Below are 17,369 nucleotides of genomic sequence, written 5' to 3' on the forward strand. Positions count from 1 at the left end.
AATAGGTGAAGGATCAAGGGCAAGTTGGGAGTGGTTGGATGGACGCCGATGTTGAATTCCTTGATCATAAACCGTTTGATGGACATTTGAATGTCTTAGTGATGTCAGAATTCAGAATAATATATAAATAAATATATAAATTTATGCCTTAGTTTTATAAAAAAAAAAAGAATTTTATGATGCTTGTAAATAAAAAATAATGGCGTAGGAGACGTGGCCGGCTGAAGGCGTACTAAAATGGCCAATGTGGAACCCACCAATAAAAAAGAGGCTGCGGGACGTTTGCGCGGCACCAAAGTGCGCCAACCAAACCTGGCGTGGCCACCTGCTGAAGTTCTGTCCGTTTTCATTCCTCTTTCGCATCAACGCATTCAATGTTCAATATATCTCTCGAGTGTCTTTTCCGATTAGATAAAGTCCAGATAATTAAATGTATATATATATAGAAGGTGTTATGGCTTTGATTTCGCGGAATTATGGCGGAAATTGGGAGGAGATAGAAGGGCACGAAGCCCCAGTTGGAACCCTAGTTCGGCGTCGGGTTTGTGCGAGCGATGGAGGGGGAGGAGGACGGGGTTCGGCTGATGGAGGAGGTGGCTGTGCTGGACTTCGACATGCTTTGCGCTGCTGTGGCGCTTCAGACTCAGGGCGTGAAGGTGGAGAGGAGGTTAGCGAAGGAGGAGGAAGAGGACCATGGAGATGCTGAGCTCGGTGGGGTTCAGAGGATGTGGGAGGGGGGTGTGCTTGGATGCCTTGAGGACCGACGGATCGCTATGGAGGCAGCGTGGTGAGCTTGGCGTTTTTTGGGCTGATTTGTGCTTCATTTGAGATGAGGGCGGTTTTATTGATTAGCTTTGAACGGTCATAGGTTTTTTTGGTTTTTTTCGTTCAGTTTGGTCTACGTTTCTCAGAAAAGATGGCCGATTATTGACTTTTCTTAATAAGAGACTTTTTTTGTTTTGTTTGAGATTTCTAATCCATTTGACTTCTAGGTTTTTGGGGTTTGGCAATTTTCTATGGGTGAAGGGTCACATGCTTTCTTATTGTTGAAATGGAAACAATTGTTTTTGTAGAGTTTCTAAATGAGAGTTAAAACTTTTGATGCTTGCAGTTGCCCTTGCTGTAGATTTGGGAGCAATATGGGGAGAGCTGGCCTAGGGCCTTGTTTTCTCCAGGTGAGCCGGTTTTCTTACCGACACTTATCCCTCCATTTTGCATATTTTAGGCTATCATAATTCCTATGTTAATTGACATGCGGAAGTCTTTTTCAATTGTTTTGAACTTTTGATGCTATTGAGGGGCATGTACCATTCTGGGATTCAGATATTTCTATTTAATGTATATTCTCTTATTTTTAAGAATACGTTGCCTTGATGTTTTACGTGATAAAGACTTCAATTATTGATAAATGTACCTATACATTTTTTTTTTGGCTACTGGAAGCCTGTTGTTACAGACAAAAAGTTCATTGATGAGCTTATCAATTTTGATCGAGATAATAGATGTAGAATCTAATTTAAATAAAACAGTCTCAGTTTAGGTAATTTTGAAGCAACCATGCCATTGGTGATGTGAAAGAATTGATTTGTACCAAGGGTGAAGATAGAAAGCATGTTTTAGAAAATGATGATATTGTTCTAAACTAGTTTGTGTGTGAAATCAAAACCATGAAGTTTGAGGGATTTTGAAGGTATCTGCCAATTTTAAAGGCAATGATGATTTCTAAATGATGGAATATGATAAATTTATCATTTTCAAAAACATGATTCATGATTTTAAGAAATCAAATGGATGTATTTTAAGAAATCAAATGGGGCCGAAGTTCGTCTACTAAATTGAGGTCCGTGACAATGCTTGCATTTAATTAAAGAATTATTGGCAATCCTTGCTATTATGGTATTAGGTTTGTTCTTACTCTAGCATGTATAGTATTGTTCTTATTATATTTCTATCTTCTAACATATTTTTAATACGCACTCAATGGCTTATTGGTGAAAGGTGTTAAGCATGTTGATAATGTGCCATTAGGCCAAAATTAAGTAATGGTAATGAAACTCAAATGCACTTAAACATTCATTGAATAACTACAAAATTAAATATAAAATTCAATACATTATGCTTAGTAATTGCAATTGAAATGGATCACCTTTTTGTCATCATCATCAATTTCCTTACCTCAACTATTTGGGGCAGCTAATATGAATTCACATCAAGCTTTATAAGGTGTTAAACCTATTTTTTGCCGAACATTTTGAACAATTTTTATCCATGTAATTTTATGTCGTCTTGTTTTATTTTCTATTCCGCCGTCAATAACTTTACAACTCATCTAAGCCAAACATTTGAACAATTTTTATCCATGTAATTTTATGTATACTTCTTTTATTTTCTATTCCGTTCTCAATAACTTTATCAACTCGTCTAATATGTACATTATCATCTACCCTTTGTTGTATGTGTACAAGCCACCTAAGTCTATTTTTGGTCACATTATCTCTATTATAACATTCTCATTTTTGGCCCACTCAACTTAGATATCAATGAATTTTTTATAGCTTAATATTTAGATTCAAACAACATTGCCTACCTAATTGCGGTTTTTATAAAACTTATCTTTAACCATCAACGATCTTGTATTATCTTGCTTTGGTGGCTTAAATGTTATTAAAATAAATAAAATTATTTAAATGATATAATATTTATAATGGCGTTGTAAAGTGATACTATGTGTGTGTGTATGAATGTATAATGAAATACATCACATTACATTTTAACCAAGGTTTAAAATTGCATAATCGGGTATTGAGACGTTTTTCTTTCGTAAGGCGAGGCGTAAGCCGCAAGGCGTTTTGAAGCGTAAGCCTCAAAATCCAAAAATTGCGTAAATTGAAAATAAATAGTAAAAGTGATTTTTTATATAATACTAAAATAATATGTTAAATAATAACATATTAACTTTCTTTTGACTATGAAGTAACAAATTGGCATATATATGAAACATAAATTGCACAAGACGTAAAGTGACAAGTGATAGATTATTTGAAACAGAATTGAAATCCAAATATTACAATAATAAAATAACATAAAATATTATAATCACGTAAAAGTATTCTATAGATTAAGTTCAGCTCCAAATTCATTCTTTCTTAGTTCCCTACTCATCCACATTCAATTCCTAAAAAAAGCTGATAGAATTGGCAACAACTCAGAAATCATCTGCAATGTCATCAATGAGGGTCTTTATTTGATTCGTTTTCATAACAAATTGATCTCTCCCATGTCCCATCCTATGCAGTTCAATGCCTCCCAATTTGTTTCTTCTTCATTTATTTCAATCATCTTTTTCTTTTATAAATATTTGTCTTCAACATAAAGATGTGAATAATATTCCAAAATTTTTATAGGTGGTAGTGGCAGTGTGCAGCTTTCAAGTGATTCTCGGAGGTGGCTACGATCATGGTGACTACAGCAAAGGAGGTGGGCAAGAGGTTGAGGCTATTGAGAGGAAGTTGTTACGGCTTAAGGGTGCATGAAGACGTGATTTGTTAGGGGCTTTAGTTTAGGTTTTTTGTAAGTTTTCAATAACAACAACAACAATAACATCAAGCCTTTATCCCACTACGTGGGGTCGGGTACATGAATCCTTTCTCTCTATTTTGTTCTATTAAAAGTCAAATTCTCATTCCAGATGCATTCCTCCACTTCGACCATCCAACTTGAATTTTGCTGATAATATCCCCATCTATTTCACCATCACTTTGAACAATAGATCCAAGATATCTAAAACGTGTACTCTTTTTAATGACTTGATCGCCCAAAGTCACAATCCCCTCACTAGGTCTATTACTACTAAAATTACACTCCATATATTCCGTTTTAGATCTACTCAAGCGAAAACCTTTAGACTCTAAGGTTGACCTCCCTAATTCAAGTTTACCTTCAACTCCCTCTCTAGTCTTATCAACAAGAAGAATATCATTAGCAAAAAGCATACACCAAGGTACATCCTCTTGCAAATGTCTAGTTAGAACATCCATGATTAAAGCAAAAAGATATGGGCTTAAGGCTGATCCTTGATGTAACCCAACCAAAATAGGGAAATACTTGGTCAATCCACCTTGTGTTTGAACACAAGTAATAGCTCCTGCATACAAATCTTTAATGATTTGAATATAAGCATTATTGACTCCTTTCTTTTCAAGAACTCTCCATAGCACTTCTCTTGGAACTTTATCATATGCTTTTTCTAAATAAATAAATATCATATGTAGATCCTCCTTATTTTCTCTATATTTCTCCATCAAACCTCTTAATAAATGTATGGCTTCCATAGTCGACCTATCCGGCATGAATCCAAATTGATTTTGAGAAATGTTAGTATCACGCCGCAACCTATGCTCCATAACTCACTCCCATAGGTTTTTTTGTAAGTTTTAATAAAAAAAATATATTAATCGGTTGAGGCGTATGCCTCACTCTAGTAAGGCGAGGCGCACCTTAAGGCGGGCCTCAACCAAGCTGAGGCGTAAGCCTCATAAAAAAAGCTTGAGGCGTAAGCTTCAAGGCTTTTTTCATTGGAATTGCGCTAAGGCGGACCTCAAGGCGAGCCTCGTATTGCGCAATTTTAAACAAATTTTTAACCAAGGTTTATATAATTCACTCATAGATTGAATTGGTGGAAGAAAATGTTCAATTAAAATTCAATTGGGGGTTCAACCGTGATTAATATAAATATTATTAAAATTAATTAACTTTATTTAAATTATGTTATATTCCTAATAATGATAAGTGATAATATGTATATGTATATTTATATATCATGAAATATATTATATTACATGAAATAAGTTAAACAAATATTACATTCCAAGTCCCAACACCATCTTGCCATTGAGATTTTTACTCAAACCAACTCAACCTCTCTAGGTTTAAGGGTTGATTGGTTCAACCACTTGTTTTTTATGGGTTAATCCCATGTCCTTACAAATGCAATTTTTTATTTAGGTCAAATCAACTTGAAGAATGGGTCACGGTTTGATTGGTTCAACGGTCGGTTTGGTTTGGTTTTCATAATCATGATTTTAACCGTCCTACTTTAACTTAAGAGTCATATCATCACCAATATCTTCATTTTTTACTTAGATCTATCTTACCTAGGTATCGCTGTATGTTTTTGTAGTTATCTCTTAAGCCATATTATTCTTACATAATATGCTTACTTGATTTAAAAGAACAAAGTTTATATTCTGATAGGAAGTACTTGAGTTCGCAAGTAACCGCAAGGTTAATACTTTAGTTCGCAAGCAATCCCACCAATAATCGGCAAAACCAGTGAGCAAGAGGGTTGATTTCAATGAGAAATCAGCAAAAGCAATGCGAGAACGTTGTAAGATGAAGAAGAAACACCAGAAACAAACTTTGATTCAAATAACAAACTAGAACACAACAAAAGATACAATGTTCTTCGATTCGAGAGGACGAAAAAGTCTCCACAAGTCTCTAGCAAACCCTAGAGTCCAAGCACAAGACAAGATCTCCAAATTTCATTCAAAATTCAAGATACCCCTTAATTCCCTCATAATCCCCTAATTAACATCAAAGGTGAATTACAAAATATATAAACAGCCCTTACATTCAAAATTTTCACTCCAAACTTTGCATTAAGCCCAACATGGGGCCCACAAGATTTCCGCCCCCTCCCTGCTGCTTTCTCCGCCTGGCATAGACCAGGACCGGTCCAGGTTCACTGGACCGGTCCAGCTTGCCCCTTCTGGGCCGGCGCCGTAACATATTCCTTATGGGACAAAGATATAGATTGTGTATAATGCCTATGAGATTTTGGTGTAATGCAAAGCGGCAGCTTATGCAGATTGGTATTCATTACTTTTGATCTGACTTACTGACTATGTTGCCCTCAGCTAGCAATTTGAATTTAATTTTCTATTTATGTTCATTGTTTTAGATCTTGATAACTATGATTGTTAACTCTGGCTTTTAAGTGGCCAATAAAGTTAAGGGAGTTTTCTTGAACTTACTTCTCCAGACCTTGCTTATTTTCATCTTTATATGGATATCCGGAAATAATTATTTTAGATATTTCCTTTTTCAGGGAACCGTCTATCTTATCCTACTAGCTCTTGCTCTGCTCAGCCTTACTGCTTTTGGCATCACCGAGCAGCATTATTTCATGTACCTGGGGGTTGCTGCTGCCATCTCAGTTGGACTGTATGCAGGCTATTTTCGTGCTAGAATCAGGAAGCTGTTTAATATAAGAGTAAGCATCTTTAGTATTGTTCATAAATCTCTAAATTTATTTGAGAAAGGAAGAAATGAAAGCAAATTTCAAACTATAGACCCTCCTTTGTGTTAGCTTCAATATGTTTTTTAGTCTAAATAGATAGGGTTTAGGGTTTAGGGTTTAGGGTTCCCACGCCTCCTATTTTTCAGGGCGGGCGGCGTGAACTCTGATTTGATCCGGGTATTCAATCCCGCCGCTGAGATGCTCAGTTGACTCCTTAACCTTTTTTGGCATGAAAAATATTATGTTGGTATGGTAGTGTAGGTAAGTTTTATTTGAAGCAAGTGGTTCTTATGTTTTTTCATCAGGAGTACAAGTGCTATCGTTTTTATTTGATGAATTAAAAGTGTTTTGTTTTAATCTTTCATCATGTTAGTAAAACCTTTGTAACCAGGAAACTGTTAAAAGCTATTCGGCAAGATTTACATGGTGGCTTTATTTTACTTTGATGAAGGAAATTCTATCAGACAATAGAAATTTGTGTTGTACCAGTTGACTATAATTCAAAAGTGACAATGATTTGTGAGTTTGCTATTTATTATGCAGAGTATGCTACATGGTGATTGTTTTCTTATGCATTAGTATGCTTTAAGTTTTGAATATCCATGTCCTGCCACAACCTGTTGCAAAAAAAAAAGAAAGGTTTAATTGTGGAATTAGCCAAAGGCCGTATGCATGTAAGACCATATTTCTAGATGCCTAGATCTGATGACCTTACAGCTGATGCTGTATTTGGCAAAGAGAAATTTAATTCTTTTGTTTTGGTTTAATAGTAGAAGTGTGAACATATGAGGCTAGGTTACACTTGCAACCAATCCTTATGTGAAAGTCCCACTAATAAATTCATTTAAGAGCTTAAGAGATGCAATATATTACCAAGACTTAAGAATTAAGATCAAATAAATCATATATATTTAAAGCATGCTCAGCAAATGAACAAGTATTTTGAAAAAAAAAATCGATTAATATTTTGGGGTACAGCGCATGCAAAATCTAGATATGATAAGAGTCACACTTAGAGAAGCAGTTTTAAGGAAAGACATACTACTTCAGATGCATGTGAAGGAAACCAAGAATTTGGAGATAAGATGATGAAATCACAAGTGATGAGTTCGTATGTTGTTGCTTGATTATGATATGGTTAGATGCATTTCCATTTGTTTTGTCAAGGTTCAAGCATAGCAACATGAATTTCTCATCCATGATAGGAAGGAATTTCCTTCATCAAAGTAATACTTTGATTTAATTGAATAAGAAATAGTAAGGAAAGCGACTCATATTTATGAGGGAGATCTAAAGGCTGCCTAAGGCATCCCAATGTCTAAGCAAAGGTCCCATAAAATCATGCAAAATGACTTAAGTATCAACCAAGTACCTAAAAAAAAGAAGAAGAAATGCAGCATACCCTACTTTGTACCTTATGTTGATTGTTTATCTGGAAACACAAACTCCCTTGTCCATTATAGGGTAAAGATCCGATAGGAATCACTTGGAATATTCAAGTGGTACCTATCAGAAACACAAACTCCCTTGTCCATTATAGGGTAATTAAATGTTCAATGCATGATATGTTGGGCCATGACATAACTTGAACCGGAATGTTCCATATGTTCCACTGTCCAGACTCCAGAGCTAAATGCTATTTACCTGGGAAAACACAACTTAGGCTTGCTTATATGAATAATATTTTCCACAGTGCGAAAATAAAAGGATATTTATAATCCTCCGTAGAAATCACAAAAAATATTAAAATAACAAATCAACATAGCTAGTTTATGTTTCTAATGATGACTATAGATTTGAAAAGCTGCATCAACTGTCCTAATCTTTTTTAAAATTTGACTCTAGGAAATGTGTGTGGTGGTATTCTTTTGCACCTTCGGTTTTTCATTGATGTTTCACTACTTATACCCATGACTTGTTTGATGAAGGTATCCCTTTTGCTTGACAAGGTACCTGGATATTCTATTGTTGTGGGTAGATGCGATCCACTCGTTCGGATTTCCTTAGGATGCACTTTGTTATACTATCAACTAACTACACTGTAGGAGGTGTATCCATAAATGATACAGAAAATGTGAATTCGTGAGAAGAAGAGGGAGAGAAATTAATTTAAATATAAGATATTTTAATTTTATAATAAGCCTAAAATTTTGTAATAATTATTTATCATCTAAGAACCAACACAACATGCCCACATGGTCTCACAACTCCATGTAAGCTCTTAATACGTGAAAAAAAAATTATATAAACAAAATAAAATAAAGCTCTCAAGTGATATGACTTATGAGACTAAATAATTTAGTTGAAATTTTCTATTTCAAAACACATACATTTTGTATTTTTAAATAGATTTTTTAATGATGAGAATAATATTTATTTTATTGGTTAATTATTTGTCTATTTTATTTTTTATTTTTTTAAATATACATGACAAACATCCCGTTTGTAAGGCCCAACTTCTCAAATTATTTACTGCAAACAGATTTGAAGGTTATCTCATTGGTTCAATTTCTAAACCGCCTAAACAGTTTCTCTCTACATTTCTCTATTAATCAGACATGTATCCCACACATCATGGGTCCGACACTGTCGGACACGCCAAAAATGTGTCTGATTAAAAAAATATTAAATATAAATTGGACACAAGTGTCTTAAATATTTTATGAAAATTTTAAAATATAATTTTTTTGTATTTAAAATTTTATTTATTTGAAATATAAAATCTAAATTTTTTATTTCATGTCTACAACACCAAATCAATCGCCCGCACTCACTACCATATTCATGGAATATTTTCATTTTCATTTCTCTTGGTGGGTCACGACTTTGGTTCACAACAATTCCTGATGTCATCTCAACATCGATGTCTAGCATCTTTACAACATCGACATTTCAAATCCATCTCAACATCAAAGTCTAGCATTGTCTTGAATTTGATGCTCGACGCTAGCAATTTCTACACCCACAACTTGACAGCGCATCTTTGTCCAATGCCGTCTTAACATCGATGACGAACACCCTGTCAACATCGACGACATACACCATCTTAACATCGACACCTGATACTTACTGCATAACATCGATGCCCAACTCTCGATAGCATTGTCGTCTCCTCTCTCGATGCCTAATACACGACATCGACACCCGACTTTCGCATCCTAATATTAATCATTTTAAGTAGAAATTTTAGTTAAATGACTTATTATTTCTAAATTATTTTTAATATTATACTTATTCAATTTTTATACACTATTTTTAAAATAGAAAAATTATAATATCATGTCCAACTTGTGTCTGTATCATATATTTTCAATAATTGACGTGTCCCATGTCCGTGTATGTACATTATAGATTGTCATTAATCCCTTATATCAAACATGAATGCTTTTTGATCAAAAATTCAGAACATAGTCAAAGCCATTTACTCCAACATTGCCCCTTATGTTCTTAACTAGGACCATGTCAAGGCATTTGGCTTACCATTGAATGTTGTCTCCAATCTACGAATCGTTCTCCACTCCTTCAGTTAAAAAAATGAATTACATTAACTCCAATTAAAAAATAAGACTATGGTTCAATATCTGATTGTCGTCAAGCAGAAAATTGATGCCATTGTCGCTGCTAGCTCCTCTATAGATGCTGAAGACATCATTCTTTACACATTGAGTGGCTTTGCCGTTCACTTATCAGTCTTTTAAGACAGTCATTCATACAAAACTGCATCCAATCAGTCTTGATGACTGTTATGATCTCCTATTTAGTGAAGAGCTGAACATAGCAATTGATTCTGCTCGTGAAACTATCTCACATGTTGTTGTTGATTTACTATTTGCTCTCTCTGCAATTCGAGGTCGGTCTCGAGGATGTGCTCCATCTCACTCTTCTGGTTGTGGTCGCTATTCTCCTGCATCTCATGGTGGACGTTCAGGACTTATTCAATTGTGCGAGGGATGTCGCTCTTGTCCAAATATTGAGTCTCAAATATGTGGGAAATCAGGACATTCTGCTCTCAGTTGTTGGCATTGTCATGATAATTCTTTCCAAGCACCACAACAAGAATACGTTGTCACATATAACACAATCAATGCAGACTGGTTTTTAGCTTTTGGTGATACAACCCACCTTACATCTAATGCTTCTTAGCTTTACAGCACACAACCTTACTCCGATTTTTCCCAGGTTCAGGTTGGGAATGGTCAGCTGCTTCCCATTGCTCAAACAGGTCAAGGAATCCTTCCTACACCATCACATAAGCTCCACCTACCCAAAGTTCTTCATGTTCCCTATCTCTCTCACAATCTACTTTCTATTGACAAATTAACTTTTGATTCTTTTTTATTCTAATGACTTTGCTATTAAGGATTCTCTAACCAACAAAACTCTTCTCCAAAGGGCCCAGTTAACATAGCCTGTGTGCTATTAATCTCTCCAACTCCTCAGATCAGTGGTCATTACACTCTTCTCCTACATCTCTTTATATAGTCTCCACTTCATCCACCATTTGGCGTCAACACCTGGGACACCCGTTGTGTCTACACGTCTTTCCAAAGAAATGCTAATCAACAAACTGTCTTCCCCCTTCTTTCATTGTTTAGTTTGTGCTCGTGCTAAATGTACTTGTTTATCCTTTTTGTTGTACCTTGAAAACTACTAAATATTTAGAGATTATACACACTGATGTATGGGGTCTTTCCCCAATTTTATTAATGCAATCCTATAAATATTACTATATGTTAGTTGATGATTTCAGTTTACACTCAAAATCAGAAACATGCTCAATTTGCAGTTTAAATGTCTTATAGAAAAACAATTTCAGAAATCAATTAAAATTCTTCATTGAGATGGTGGTGCTGAGTATATAAATAAAATCTTTCAAAATCATTTGCTTCAATTTGACATTGTTCACCAAACCAGGTGTCCCTATACTCAATAAAATGGAGTTGTCGAACACAAACATCGACATTTATTTGAAATTGTTTGTGCCTTACTATTTGATGCCAATTTACCATCAAACTTTTGGGTGGACACTCTACTCACTGCTGCCTACTTAATTAATCATATTCCCTCCAAAATCTCTCATCACAAATCCCCATGTGAATATTTATATAATCAGCCACCAACATATCATCTCAGAACATATGGCTGTCTTTGTTATCCATGGTGCCAACAAAGCTCTCACACAAACTTGCTCCCCATTCCACTCCATACATATTTCTTGGTTATGCCACTCAAGCAAAAGGATATAAATGTATTAGCATCATCTCATGTCGGTTATCTATCTCAAGGCATGTTACATTTCATGAATCCATCTTTCCTTTTAAACAGCCTGCTTCCAAACTTGCTTGTTCGCCAAGCTCTAATACCATGTTGAACTACATCACCTGCAATCAATGGATTTAAACAAGATCCTCGGCAATGATTTTCTACCTATTACTTCCATTTCCTTCTTCCCTCCCATCCCCACATACGCCAGCTTCCTCCTCTCTTGCTCCTCACCCATATCCAATTCCCTTACGCCATCCCATGGTCACCCGGTTTCAAATAGAAAACTTTAAACCAAAGCCAGTTTTTGATCTCCAACATACCATCACTCCTACAAACACCTCCTGTTATTCTCATGCAATTAAATTTCCTACTTGGAGAGAAGATATGAGTGTTGAATTTGAAGCTTTACAAAACCAAGGCACTTGGATTCTTGTTCCCCCGTCTCTTCAGGACCTCAACAAAACGTTTTGGGTTGCAAATGACTCTTTAAAATAAAGTTTAATTATGATGGTTCAATTGCCCGTTATAAAGCACAGGTGGTTGCTCAAGATTTTAAGCAAGAGTTTGGCTTTAGACTATCATGATACATTTAGTCTCATTGCCAAATTTTTGATAATTTGAATTTTTCTTACAATTGCGGTCTATCACAACTGGTCTATTCTTCAATTAGATGTTTCCAATGTTTTTTTGCATGGAGTGCTTGATGAAATTGTTTACATGAACCAACCATCAAGTTTTGTGGATTCGTAATATCTCAACCATGTTTGCTTACTTAAGAAAGCAAACCTCGGTAGCTAGATCTTCTTAGATTGAATATAAAGGTTTAGCTACAGCTGCCTGTGACATCATTGGCTTCGACATGTTTGACTTGAATTTGGTATTTCTCTTCATTTGGTGAAGTTATTCTGCGATAATTTGTCAGCTCTTGCATTGGCTAATAATCCTATCTTTCATGCTCTAATAAAACATATAGAAATTTATTGTCACTTCATTGGGGATTGTATCTAACTTCCACACATTTCAGTTCATCACATAGCTTCCAATGATCAACTTCCTGATTTGTTTACCAAACCTCTTAGCTCAGCTAATTTTTCCGAACTTTGTGACAAGTTAACAATTCAAACATCCATTGTCAACTTGAGTGGGGCTGAGAAGAAGAAGTGATAAGTTCTTGCTGTTATTGATATTACGGCTCACAGCTCCATCTGACTGCTCCACTACCTCTGCACTGTTTCAGATCTCTGGATCTTTGCCTCTGTCATCTACACCATATATAACTAACTTGATTTGCTTTTACATGATTTCCTTTATGCATATACTTGCATCTCGGTTGCTGGGAGAACAATATAGGAAGATGAATATTTCAGTCACTCTACTCTTAATGCTTCATTCCCCAAACAAATACACACATAACATGGGTTTCTTCGACTGTCAGGCCAGCATAAATATATATGCAACATGTTTTAAATTTTATGCACCCACGAAGTCAACATCTCCATCACCAATGCATAAGAGTCAACAACTTGGGATTTTATGTTTAGATTTGTTTGGGATTGCAAGGATTTTATATTTGGATTTGGTTGGGATTACAGCACTATCTTGGGAATAGTTGGGAACAATAGGATCTTAGCTCACACCTTATTGAGGAAGGCACATAGAACCCCTCATCATGGTCAAAGTCTATTGATCCCTTGGTTCTGTCACTTCTAAGAGATTGAAAGGATGCTAAAATGGGTTAGTTCTTGATTCGTGTTTTCTTGTTGGGTTTCCATCATTTCCATTTGATTACGCAACTCAAACAAGATATCATCTTACTCAATTAAACAAACATGTTTGATGCATATTCCTATCATTGCCAATAAACGTACAATTCTGATAATAAAAGGTGATGAAATAATGAGTCTAAGAACTAATGCGAAGTAAAGTGAAAGGGATCAAATGGTCCCTTGAATCTTTATGAAATATCAAAATTGTCTTCAAATCCTTAAAAAGGAATGAAAATAGTCTCATGGTGGAACTATTTTGGTTCCTATTTAAGGAATTGAGATACGAAAATGATCCTTTAATATAGTTATGGATCATTGTAGTCTTTTTCTCGCAAAATAATTATAGAATTATGTAACATGCAAGAACAAAAAACTATGGCAAGGTTTTTTCTTGTTATTGTATGTAAACTGTGGATCTAACATCCAGTGTACTCGTGCAAGGAAGGTACAGTTCCCAGCCTATGCTTGTTCATCTTTTTCTTACATTATCACTGGCGTCATTTAAATATTCCAAAATATTTTGGGTTAATCTTCTCCTCAAATCATTCAGAAGATAACCTTTGCAGCCTAATAGGTAGATATCTTCGACTGCAAAGGATACTTTGTCATTCCCCATGTTGGCTCGGTTTATATACCTTCTTCTTATAACATACTCATAGTAAACAGCTCTTTTTCATTCTGCTTTTAAATGCCTATTCATTGATTTGGATTTTGGCTCTTAACTGTCCAATTTTCAGAATTTTGAAGAGTTATTGAAATGTCCTAACATTTAGCTTTGCAGGGTAGTGGCAGTTCTTTAGAAGACTGCATCTTCCATCTCTTGTGCCCCTGTTGCACACTGTGCCAGGTTTGTTACTTAACCATCTCTTTAGTCTTTACCTTCGCAGATTTTTTATTTTTGTGCTAAGTTGCATTAGCTCATCTCAAACTTTTCTTTTGTGTAATGGTGTAAATGAGCCAAGCTTGAGCGAGCTAATGTTGTTCGGCTCAGCTCGTTAAACAAATGAGCTAAAATTATGTATTTTCATTTGGCTTGTTAGCTTATCGAGCTGACAATTTATGCATATACATCTAGAAACATACATAAATAAATATACATATTTTTACTCATATATAAAATGATCAAGCTACCATCGAATCGAACATGGTCAATTAAGATATTGTTAGTGTTTATCTCATTATAGAAACAAGCTTATAAAAATTACTCAGACTCGAGCTAATTATCGCGCTGAACATGGTTGAAAATGAACAGTAATCGATTTGTTTGAGCAGGAGTCGAGAACATTGGAGATGAACAATGTGCAAGATGGAATCTGGCATGGGCGGGGCGATACGATATGCATAGGTAAGTACGGCGAAGGAAGCAAGGAGTTCAATGTTCTCCACAAACCTTCTCTTACACTTAAAAAGAATCCCGAGTCATGTAACATGGAAAGAACTGCAAATGGCAGTGGAAATCACTCATGGAATGTGGATATCAGCCCTTCAAAACCTCTAAGTCCTGCCAATTATTCAGGATGAGAGTAGTTGACCAGATCAAATGATTGCTTCAGTTTTTAAAGTTGGAACATTCTTTAATCTGGAGCTTTCATTTATGCTGATTGGTAACATAGGTAACCAGACAAACTCTTAATTTAACCATTTGAGCTCTGAATTGTGGAATTGTAAAGGCTTTGTTGCATTGTGATTTAATATAAGGATCAATTCATTGCAACCTTGGTTGAGTTTAGAGTTTTATTTAAATATTTTTACTTATTTGTTTGAGATTGTGATTTGTAATTTTATTTTGTAGAAATATTGAATTAGGAAAAGCATTTGGAAAATTTGATTAGGTAAAGCATTTGACCGATAGTAATTCTATGACTTGCAAAGGTTTTCGCGTTCACGACGACTTTAGTTCTAAGGAAAATGGGTGTTCTAGAGATTGTAACCTAATTTTTTTTTTCAAATTTTTTTATTAGTAAAAGGAAGATATAGAAACTGCAGAAATATGAATGATTTCTATCCAGCAATGATATTTCTTTATTAGATTTAAACGATAATTTGATTTTTTAACTTGACATAGTGGAGAAAAAGAATTCATGTAGCCGACTCCACATAGTGGGACTAAAGTTTGATGTTATTGTTGTTGTTGGGAAATATGATACTGGGCATCTTAATTATAATATGCTTAGGGGTTAGTATTTCAATTTTTAGCTTATATTTTTGTTTTGTTTTATGTGCTTGTAAGTATTAACCACTTCGCAATGTGGCGAGTAAACTCCGGTTGACCTAACAGTTAACTCATACCAATTTATCTGTGCCAACAATTAAGGTTGTCATGGCCACCCATGGGATTCGAGCCGGAAATGGAAGTAGTGACGGAAGCTCGCTAATATTTTCCTCATTTTCTCACGCGCTTCAGCCAAACATGAAAATTCGTGTTAGGTCGGGTTGACTCGAACCTAAAGTGGGTCGGTTTCGGGTTCCAAAAATTGACCCTTTTGTAAAATGGGTCGGGTTCGGGTTGACCCGAACAGTGTCAGGTCAATTCTGGGCTCGACCCGTGACTCGAAATTGACACCCCTAGCAGCGTCAATATATAAATGATAACATAACCCATTAAACTATACTTCTTTAAAAAAAAAAATCAAGTAAATAATTCCATTTGTCTGACCTTCAAATTTAAAGCTATCCCAAACAAAGGCTTAAAAAAAAAAAAAAAAAATCTGACCTTAAAATCATTCCAACATTTCATTTAATGTTGTGTTTTTACCTTTAGGTGTTAGTAGCATTCCTTTTGTTATTGTTGCTGACTTCCAAGGTTTATGCATTTATTTAATTTTTAATGAATATGACACTTCCTATAATTAAAAATAAAAAAACCGTGAAAAATCCATTCACGTTTCAACAACCAAAATAAAGCTGCAAACACAGCCACAATATATAAATAATAACATAACCCATTAAACTATCCCTTTACACCATTCTATCATTAACAATTGACAAATAAAAAGTATATCACTTAAATTAAAAAATTTTGAAATTAAAATTTAGTGGGGACCGCGCGTACGCGAATTCCCCCAGCAACAAATTATGACGTGCGATCTCCTCGTTGAGGAGACGCTAGGGCAGCGCACCTCCTACATGTGCAATGGAGGCCACTAACCTAGGCAGCCAGCCTTCATGATCGCTAGCCAACCCCGTCCAGGTAAGTATGGTTGATTGAAGGCATAGGTAGGCTATTTATAGAACAGCTGTAGAACTGTTCCTGCCAATTAACGATGTGGGACTAATAAACTGGCTTGTGAGAAAACCTCTTGCCTGAAATAGTGTAATTTGAATGGTCGGCAGCAAGGATTTGGTATCGACATTTTTTTTTATTTTTTCAGTAAAGCCATCAGACGGTAGTTCTCAATCCATCAGAGAAGTATTTAAATTAATATGAATATATAAAAAAATTTATATTATAATTATTTCAAAATAAATTTAATAATTTTGGAGTTTGATCAATGCCTATCAAAATATTATAAATTTTGTTTACATGAGAAAATAATACAAGGCGATGTATTAGAGCAACAGTAAAAATGGTGTGAAATATAATAATTTAAGAAAATATTTGTTTTAATTTTCATAAAGATAATTCTTTTAATATTAATAACAATTTGATCTCGAGCTGATCTTTTTTTTTTTACTTGATATTGGCTAAAATTTAATTGATTTGATCTCAAACCAAATTAAGTTTGATTAGCAATTGACTTTATTCAAGTTTATGAAAAAAAAAAAATTAATTTTTGAATTCAGTTTAAAAAATAAATTAATAATGATTAAAATACACCAAATAATAGATCAAATAATCTTTAAAAACTTGATAAGGTAAATTTAGTGAGCCCAACATAACTTAATCTAAATATCATTGAGACACTCAAATGCCAAAAGAATAATTTACAATCAACGGAATTAACATCGGCCATATTGTGAAGTGTTTGAGGACTTGAACTAAAATTGTCAAATATCACTACAAAAATTATAAATAGGCTCACATTCTTCATATGAAA

General features: G+C 34.8%; 1 protein-coding gene and 1 non-coding gene across 2 annotated transcripts; one reads left to right on the forward strand and one right to left on the reverse strand.

Annotated features, from left to right (window-relative positions):
• The first annotated feature begins 308 nt into the window (after positions 1–308).
• Positions 309–15,096, forward strand: LOC110107314. The gene is made up of 5 exons (XM_020837541.2): positions 309–787; positions 1,112–1,175; positions 6,110–6,274; positions 14,114–14,179; positions 14,605–15,096. Exons 1-5 carry the CDS (start codon positions 555–557, stop codon positions 14,851–14,853), a joined length of 777 nt encoding a protein of 258 aa, XP_020693200.1. The 5' UTR covers positions 309–554; the 3' UTR covers positions 14,854–15,096.
• A 1,271-nt stretch (positions 15,097–16,367) lies between these two features.
• On the reverse strand, positions 16,368–16,530 carry LOC114578375. Its single transcript, XR_003699424.1, has one exon. It is a non-coding gene; the product is annotated as a U1 spliceosomal RNA (small nuclear RNA).
• Between the last annotated feature and the right edge of the window lie 839 nt (positions 16,531–17,369).

This window comes from Dendrobium catenatum, unplaced genomic scaffold (assembly GCF_001605985.2).
Source record: "Dendrobium catenatum unplaced genomic scaffold, ASM160598v2 original_scaffold_4309, whole genome shotgun sequence".
In the NCBI taxonomy this organism is placed as follows: domain Eukaryota; kingdom Viridiplantae; phylum Streptophyta; class Magnoliopsida; order Asparagales; family Orchidaceae; genus Dendrobium; species Dendrobium catenatum.